Source organism: Ipomoea triloba, chromosome 4 (assembly GCF_003576645.1).
Source record: "Ipomoea triloba cultivar NCNSP0323 chromosome 4, ASM357664v1".
In the NCBI taxonomy this organism is placed as follows: domain Eukaryota; kingdom Viridiplantae; phylum Streptophyta; class Magnoliopsida; order Solanales; family Convolvulaceae; genus Ipomoea; species Ipomoea triloba.
In genome coordinates this window covers 4,425,355-4,435,163 of record NC_044919.1, presented here as the reverse complement: position 1 = coordinate 4,435,163, position 9,809 = coordinate 4,425,355, and the positions used below count along the sequence as shown (strand labels likewise).

The 9,809-nt window shown below is 31.6% G+C and overlaps 1 protein-coding gene across 1 annotated transcript in view; it reads right to left on the bottom strand.

The window, feature by feature from the left end:
• Positions 1-5,750: 5,750 nt before the first annotated feature.
• The window catches only part of LOC116015702 (valine--tRNA ligase, mitochondrial 1-like), an 8,978-nt gene continuing 4,919 nt past the window's right edge, over positions 5,751-9,809 (bottom strand). The window contains exons 15-22 of the mRNA XM_031255869.1: positions 9,389-9,588; positions 8,493-8,892; positions 7,820-8,071; positions 7,237-7,737; positions 6,893-6,999; positions 6,586-6,685; positions 6,316-6,464; positions 5,751-6,172 (exon numbers count right to left, since the gene is read on the bottom strand). Of these exons, the coding sequence (XP_031111729.1) occupies positions 6,007-6,172; positions 6,316-6,464; positions 6,586-6,685; positions 6,893-6,999; positions 7,237-7,737; positions 7,820-8,071; positions 8,493-8,892; positions 9,389-9,588 (1,875 nt within the window). The 3' untranslated portion in view covers positions 5,751-6,006. The remainder of the gene's footprint in view (positions 6,173-6,315; positions 6,465-6,585; positions 6,686-6,892; positions 7,000-7,236; positions 7,738-7,819; positions 8,072-8,492; positions 8,893-9,388; positions 9,589-9,809) is intronic.

The window sequence follows — 9,809 nt, the reverse complement described above, 5'->3', positions numbered from 1 at the left end:
AAAAAAAAAAAAAAAAAAAAAAAACTTGACCGACACCTTCTTTTTTTTTTTTCTTTTAATCTTTAATTTCTTTAGTTTAAAATTATTATATTTATCAATTTATATATTTATTTTTATTATAATAAGTTACAAATTCAAATTATTTATTTACATCTTTTTATTATAATTTTTTATAGCTTTTATAAATTTTAATTTATAATTATATTTCAATATAAATAATAATTATTATGATCATTAAAATAATTAATAATACTCCATATTTTATAATAAATAACTTTGTAATAGATTTATGTTCATGTCTTTAAAAAATAAACCAAAAAGAAAAATACAAATTTCTTACTTTTCACCAAATAAAAGAACTTTTTTTTTTAACCTTTCAACCAAATACTAAAAATTAAAAATACATTTTATAAAATAAACTATTTTTCTAAAAACATTTTTCATATTTTTGAACCGACTCTAAATAAAGAATATAATACAAATGTTAACTTGAGCCCATAGATATTTGGGGATAATATTAAAGTCGTCATAAGGTTACTAGAAGTAACAACAATATTAAGATATATTTATGTAGTCCACATTTGGACTAGCTAATAACTACTTATTAGTATAATATAATCTTACATATTATATATTCACATATATGTATATATGTATATATATTCATGTATGTATTATCATCATGCACATGCAGACGTAAGATCAAAGAGGACTCAAAGTCTTCCAACTTGATAATATATTATAATTTTTAATTAATAAATAAATAAAATAAAATAACGTAACACACGTATTATATTATATATCGTATCATATCCGACCACATACGACATCGCTTGCACCCATCCGTTGCATAGATTCTTTCCGTCTTTCCTCAATGCACGTCAAAATTTTGTACCTTATTAATTATTAATTAATTAATTATTGAATTAACAATTATTTAATATAAAATAATAACAACTCCAATTATAATATTGATTAGAAGAATTTTTTGTTGAAAATCGCATCCCTTAAAACGCGTTTCAGTGGCATAATTCCAAGATAAAGTATACAGTATTAGAATTAATATTAAATTATAATATAATTATCTTAATTAATTTCTAGAAGATTTAAATTAAGTAAAATCAACTTGTGTATGTATATTTGTGTATACCGATTTGATAAATTAATGAATATTTTGTAGCTGTCACAGACCGACAATTTCGGTAACAATAATTATTAATCCCATGTACTATAATGTTTAATAACTAAAAGACAACGACAATTATCTATACTCCACATATCAATCCCTCCCCTATCCACCTGCAAAAATTCCATTGAGAATAATACGTGCGTTAGATGTCATTAGTCATAATATGTATATATCGATATTGGATCATATCAGATTAAGTTACTATCCATTTTATTCATTAGGATGTGGTTGAATGGCAAGGGACTCGTTCATCCTTAATTAAAGATTCAGAATTCAATCCTTAGCATTGAGTATGGAACCGTCTTAAATCTCCAGACCAGTTGTTCCATAGACAGTAAAAATTTATGGGTCCCATTTAAAGAGGTGTGTACACTCCAAATTAAAGAAATTTTTTTTTTGGGGGGGGGGGGGGGGGGGTTAATAATAATTACAGAGAAGAAACATAACAGTTTTCCCTGAGATAATCAAAGACAAAGACTTTGGTTTTGTTGCATGATTGCATGAATTTATATATATATATAACTATTTGAAAGAAAATATGGAAAATAATTGAAAAGAAGAAAAGATGCACAAGTTGCACGTTCCCCTAAAGCCGAACATTTCCATTCCTTGGGGAGAAGCCACACATGGGGCTGTCTAAGTACACAATATGGGATCCTATGCTTACTTATACATATAAATAATTTCACATACCTTTTCTCTTTATTTTATAAACTAGTTTTATATGTGCATTGCGCGTATGAGTTAATGCCCAATGTTTATATTTAAATAAATATTTGAAAGTATATCAATGTAAGATTATATAGGAGAAGTTTATACATTGGTAATTGAATGTCGAATTTTTTTATTTAAATATCTAACTCAAAGTATATGAATCCAAGATAATATAAAAAATTCATTATAATTATTACTAAAATAAATGTTTGCAACCTTGTAAAATCGATAGTCTAAATATTTGGTCTAAAAATGATAGTCTAAATAAATACTACTTTTCACTTGAATTTTTCTAAGTGTTCTTAATTTTCTTTTGAGTAACATTGTCATTGTCTTCATCTTTACTATTTGTTCTCTTCCTTTTTGTTGGTAATGTGTTATTTGCAATTCGGTTATTGTTGGTAGCATAGATGACAACGTCATGCAATGAGATTATGATATAGGAGCTATGAACTTTCCTTTAGGTGTTCTGCTTGGAGTTCATTTGGTTCAACCATTATTGTTGAATGAGTTATTATATTGTTGATAAAGAAATCCCTAGTTTAAGAAAAAAGATTAAATAAATTAATGAAAATTTGAAAATTTAAAATATTATATATTCCAAAGATATTAAAAGGTAGTTTCTCGCTTCAATTTGCTGGGTAATGAGTTATTTGAGTACTTTCATTATCAACAAATCCCCCAAGTAGTTAATATGATTGGTTTCAAACTATTCTTTTTCATTTTTTTTCATGGTAGTGTAACTACTAATTTATTTAATTCAATAAGAGTAAAATAGAGCAATTTCGCTTCAATTTGTTGGGTTATTTGAGTACTCTCTTTGTCAACCAATCTCCAAGTAGTTAATATAATTAGCTTCAAATTATTTAACTTTTTTTTTCATATTATTAATAAAATACTTGGTAAATAAATATATAACATTATTTTGTACTATAACTTTGATATTTAATTACAAGATATTGTAAAAATAAGATAATGGACAATGTAATGAATATCAATTGATAAATTTGAATGTAAAGAATCTTTGCATGAGAGAAAATAAAGACAATATAACTAATGAAATTATTTCTCTTATTTAATTTAATTTTTTGATAATGAATAATTTTTTTAAATAAAGGTATTGTAGACACATAATTATAAATTAAAGAAATACATATGTATCATTTTTTGTTGTAGCTACTAATTTATTTAATTTAATAAGACTAAATAGAGTGATAAACGAGGAAACCTAATGCTGCCTCCCTTTTTTCTCTAAAACAAAAAGCCTTTCTCTACTGCTCAACTTAGGCTTCCACCGCCGGCCTCCGGCCTGAGCTCTATTGGAGCTTTGAGCCGGCGGTTTTGGTCACCTTTTACGTTTGCTCTCGTTCTTCTTTCGCCTCGACCACCGTCGCAGCTCCGTCCACCGCCACACATCTTCTTCTTCCGTTTTCTTTCCCTTTGAATAAATTAATAGTAGGTAGGTATTGGGGTTTGTGTTGGTAGTCTTGAACTCCCAACCCTACTTTGGCTTTACCACTTTTTATTTTCTTTATTATTGTGTTTTCCTCTCGTTACTTTCACGGGCTTTTTTCCTCTCGTTACTTTCACGAGCTTTTCATTATCATTAGCATAAATCGTTTAGTTTGGTTTCGGAAAGTGTTGATCTTATCCTGGGCGAGCAAAAAAGAATAATGACGAAGACCCAGATCTTTGATGAAGCTTTAAGCTCCTTGAAGGAACATAGCTTCCTAGTTATGAAACAGTCTGCGATTCAAGTTTTCTATAACATAGTTAGAAAAGTTGTTTCTATGTCTGACTGTAAGGAATGGTTTACCATTTCATTGATCGTTGATGTAAACGTTTTATGTTATGAATTAATGGAATAGCTACGTTTACCTTCAAAAAAAAATAGAGTGATAAACTTAATTATGTCAAATTTGATTGAGATGAGGTTCGAACCTAAGATCTTTCTTATAGAAATTAATGGGTAAGTTAAAAGTTAAGGAATATTAACAGAGAAGAGAATATTTAACGGATTAAAAGTAAGGTTAAATTAGGTAATCTCTATTAATAATTAATATTGACTCCACTAAGGCTTGAACCCACCACCTCCCGTATAAAGGGAAGGGTTTGATGCCACTGGACTACAAGGTCCTTGGCTCTTAATCATCTATTTGATTAAATAATTCATCTGAACCATCCATTTGATTAAATAATTTGACCGCCGTTTTTTCTACCTATTTTAGGCCTAACTCTCTTTGGCTCTTATTAATATAGTTGATATATTGTTTAAAATTAGACATAAATGAAAATCCATGTCCATGATAAAATTAAGAACTCATCCTAGTCGTTGATGTGAAAAAAATCAATGACTTCGAAATAAGGAGAAAATATTTCATACATTTTGGTAAATATCTTGATACTTGATAGCAATTTAAAGTTTAAGATATTTATCAAAATGTCATCACCTTTTTTCCTTTCTTTACAGTTATTGATTGGCTAGGATGTGTTCTTAGTTTTCTGTTGGACGCCCAGTTTTTATTTTATTCATCTCTTTTATATATATAAAAGTTGTGGGGTATAGGTTAAGGAATATTGAGTTAGAGAACAACTTAGTTGATGACCGTATAGACAAAATTTCTAAGAGATCATAGTAAAAGGGAACGAGAAAAATTCGTGTGTGCATATCATTAAATCTATCTAAGATTTCTACATATTCATTGTGAGGTAATACATGTGGAGGATCATCTTGGGCGGGGTATGAATCCTCGATGCCTCTTTGACGATTGTATATTTGTATTAGAGTTGTGTATAGTATTTTGCATAATACAGCCATCAAGTCATATACCGATTGTATTGGTCGTTTGATAGTTCTCTTCATATACTAAGTTGATAGCTAAACTATACATACTCAACACACTTCTCACATAATTTGGATGGATCAATTTGACTCGAATATCAAATTAAAAGACGTATTTTGTCTCAATTAAAAAATTAAATTTATTGTTAAAATGGTGATTTATATTTTATATTATATTATATGTATGTTGAACCGAATTCGTTCTCATCCAAAACATTCTATGGTGTGTTTGTATTTACAGAGGACAACATGAAAGGTAGATGTGGAAGTGTGAATGCAACAATATTAAATATGGTGTCATGTTCATGATATGAATTTGATTAAACTGATGATGGAAGATGGGAGACACTCCAACCACAAACAAACAATATTAAGAAGCCTAATTGCAAGTATATATAATATGGTATGTTTTCATTTTCATGTTTTTATCGTATGTTTTCAATCATTTCTGTTTTTTTAATGAATATATGAAAACTTTGTAATTATCAACTTAACTGCTCAACTAACTCGGTTAAGGTTGCCCTTCCATCTTTTACTTATATATGAGAGGCATCTATATTGTATGGCTGAAGATGGCTGGGGTAATTTGTGATAGAAACTCTAATACCATCGTAATAACTTTACCCTACGTAACATAAAAATTAGGGTTGTTCATTCATTTAATTAAATAATTTGTTTTTAAAATTGGTTATTGAACCGAAATGTGCAATTCGAATTTCATCAAATCAAAGATTCAAAGTTATGTTTTCCAACGAAATTAGCTAAAAATTGCACAAGTATATTGGGCTAAACCATAAATTTTGGACTTTAAATTCATATTCCATCCAAATTAACAGATGAAGAACTAAGTCCTCATGCATTACTTGATAAACAAATTAATTAAAGCCTCTTCTCCTCCTCCCTCCTCTTCCTGCTCATGTTATCGCCCAACTTCATCTCTACATGCTTATTATGTACGTAGTATATAAGTAGTAATTATGTATATAAAATTTAAATAGAATTCCAAGAAAGGAAAGCAGCAATCATATATAGTAGTAGGCAACTGCTGATGCAACAGGATTGCTGGCAGTTGTCATCATCCCTGCTTTTGCATCAGAATAAAGTGCAATAAGTTGACTGTTCTATATTTCTCAGAATATGATTGGAAAGAGTATTGAGCTTTTCAGTGGATACATTTAAACATGGACTATGAGTTGGACAAAGTATGTGAAATCAATTTCATCCCTGTAAGTAAAGTTTGAACAGATGTGCTGCAAAAAATTTAGGTGCTCGCGATTTGATTTTCCAGACGCCCGATGTTTTCTTCGAATAATTGCAGTTCCTGCATAAGGGCAGTCAGCTTCGACATATTCTCGTCGTGAACATTAGGCGGAACTTTCTCTTTATATCCCGATGCACTCATAACCTTTGATAGGTTGTTGTGTTGCCTGCCAGAATTAAATGGATCAACAATATGGCTTGGTAGTCAAATTAATGAAAGTAGAAATTTTTTGAAAATATTGAGAGAAACTACTGCAAAAGTGAGACATCATTTTACTGATTTTAGATGAGTTGAGTGAATCTATGTCACCTTTTGGTCTCCTCCATCTTTTTCCTGAGCCTTTCAAGTTCAGCCTCTGGATTAATGGAAGTTCCTTTTTCTTCTAGGAAAACTGTAAGGGATTCATCTACAACTTCTGTCAACCATCCAGTTGGAGCAGCATCAATATCACACGAGACCTGGTGAAAGTTGGCAGGTGAGAAGCATGACAGCATGTCAAAAGAAATTTAAAAAATAAATAAATAAATAAAAGACTATTTCCAGCTTGACTTCTGCACACAGAATTCACCAAGCACATACCTTCAATGATGACAAACTAGCCAGTGTAGAGATCTCCAACTCACGGCTTTTGACTATTTCCATAAATTCATCTGTCCGACACAGCACAAAAGCAGCTCGCCTGGAGACAGGAAATTACACTTTATATTTTCAATCGGCACAAATTTAAAATCTAAAAAGTCCGAACACATTGGACTTTCAACACACTGCATAGGACCTTCCAACAAATAATCTCCTATTCATGAATAAGAGACTTCCAAATAATATAGCTATATTATCAAGAAATGACTATATTGCCAAAATACAGTATATGATCATTAATGTTTACCTTTCAAATCTTTCTTTTGGAGGCAGCAATGCCCTCTTTGACCGCAGCCCTTTTACTATAGATGTTACCTTTTCCATCTCATCTTCAACTTTATCATTATTCCAGCTCTGCAAAAATAAGATTGAGTTTAAAATGCCATCTTTAAGACACATTTGAACAAGCATACAAAAATTGTTAATTGTAGGCAATTGCTATCATGATGTCACTGTCCATTATATGAACTGGGAAAAACAATTTGCATGACAGAATGGCAGCATTTAGGATACAAGTAACAATTATCTGTTATGCTATAAAATGCTACAAAGGAAATCCACCAATTCCTTAGAAATGCACACAGATCTCACCTCAACAGTTGAAGGATATTCACTTATAACTATAGATTCTTTTTTGGAACAATCTCTCCTAGCTGGAAGACGCTGCCACAGTTCCTCTGTGACAAATGGCATGAATGGATGAAGTAACCGTAACCCATTATCCAAGCACAACCACAATGCATCCTGTGCAGATCTTTTTGCAATTGCAAATGATGGATCATCACTACCAAAATATGGCTTGATTACTTCAATAAAGATGTCACATAATTGAAATTGCCACCATGAATATACTGATGTTGCTGCGTCAGAGAATTCAGAAGATTCTAGAGCTGACACTGTCTTTGATATGGCCTTGTTTAGTGCTGAGAGTATCCATTGGCAACTAAATGGCATGGTATGCGGGACTATTTCTGCTGGAGGTATGTAATCATCTCCTAGTTTGCTCATGGCAAAGCGAATTGCATTCCACAGTTTGTTACACCATTGACGATACCCAACCACCCTCTGAATGTCCAGATTGATTTTATCTGACTGCAAGAAGAAATTAGACAAATTACCAAACTGGGAAAGGCACTGAAAGAGCCTGGAAAAATAAGTCAAGAAACTCATTAACCTGAGCAGTGTACGTAACAAGGGCAAAACGAAGAGCATCTGCGCCACATTCTGGTATACCATTAGGAAAGTCCTTCTTCTGACCTTCTTTAGCAGTTTTCAACTCCAATGGATCTAAGTTTCCTTCCTCTAGTCTCTTATGAAGACCTTCAAGAGCAATACCATTAATCACCTCAAGTGGATCAATGACATTTCCTAGAGACTTGGACATCTTACGCCCATGGGCATCACGAATCATTGGATGCAAATATACCTTCAAAGTTAAAGTACACAAGTCAAGTTTTTCCTAATATATATGTGGAAAAAGCATTATAGCATATTGAAACTTAAAAAAATTACTCCGTATAAATTAAGATAAACACTAAAACATGTAATAAGTTTTCAAAATCCTCTTGTATACTCAATCAGTTTTTTTTTCATTAAATTACTTCTTCTAAAAGGACCAGAAAACAGTGAGGACTAATACTCATCCTCAAGATATATAGACACTGGAAATTCATGGAAAAAAAAAAATTGTTTGTCAAATCTTACTTCATGAGGTTTAGAGTTACACGGTAAGAGTAGGTGCAGCAAAAGACTCACTTTTATGAAATGTAACACAGCAAAAAGAACATCGATTTTAATGGAATCAAATACCACATTCCACTGATTTATTTAATACAATAAAAGTTTACCTTTGTAAAAGGCACATCACCTCCCAGCTTGATTCCCAACATCACCATACGAGCTACCCAGAAAAAGAGAATATCATGACCAGTTTCAAGAACAGAAGTTGGGTAAAATGCTTTTAAATCCTCAGTATCATCTGGCCAGCCCAATACAGATAGTGGAAAAAGACCAGAAGAAAACCAGGTGTCTAATACATCAGGATCTTGAGACAGCTCAAACTTCTTGGCAAATTTTTTGTGAGCCAACTCTCGAGCCTCAGATTCGTTTCTAGCGACCACCCAGCGGTCATCATGGACACCGAATTCCTGCTGTTCATCACCCTCTAACACCACATACCATGCAGGAATGCGGTGACCCCACCAAAGCTGCCTTGAAATGCACCAGTCACGGATGTTATCAAGCCATCTGTGATATTCAAAACCCACTTTTACGTTTGCTCGCTTAAGTAAGAATGAAATGCAAAGCAAGTACCTCCAAGAGAAATGTAAATGAATAGAGAGATTTAGGAATCTGCATTCCTTTGTCAATCACTTTGAACTACTTACCTTATCTGATATGAGTAAAATCCAGGCCTTAAGAATACATGAAATAAAAATTTTATAAAACAAAAATAAAAAATTGCCATACATATGTGGGTGGCTAGGTGTGCATTTATGAATAGATGAGGCATCATCTATGCTGAGTACAGTTTATCACAATTATTCAGGTACAAATGGTGTAAAAAGCAAAAAATAGATTGCAGCAATCATATGTCAGATGGCCATCAACTTCTGAAACATAAAATAGCATGCAATTGACTTATATAGAAAAGGGAGTGCCTTCAAAGAAAGCACTAAAAAAAGTATCTCAACTACTTATATATAAAGGAAAAAGGCTTGTGTACAATGGTTCAGAAGTTTACCTCTTCCAATCAGCAGCATATTGTTTCGGGATTATCTCCATTTTCTTATTATTTTCATCCATAACAACATCAAGTGCCTGCTTTGCCATGCTTTGACAGTCAACAAACCATTGAGGTTTAACTAGGGGCTCCACTATATCATTACTCCTTGAACAGATACCAAGACGCATTTCATTATTTTTAGTGTCTCTATAGAGGCCCTGTATTAAGCAAAACATAAAACAGTATATTTCAGATATGTGTACCTTCCACAAAATCAAAATTATAAATTTCATAAGTCAACCGAGGGAGTTTTCACTATAAAGCCATAGCAAAGTTCTAAAACAAACCCTGCAGACCATGCTATCAAATTGCAGTGCAAGTTCACCACCATCTCGGTCAAGAAATAATAGAAAAAAAAAAAAAAAAAAAAAAAAAAAAA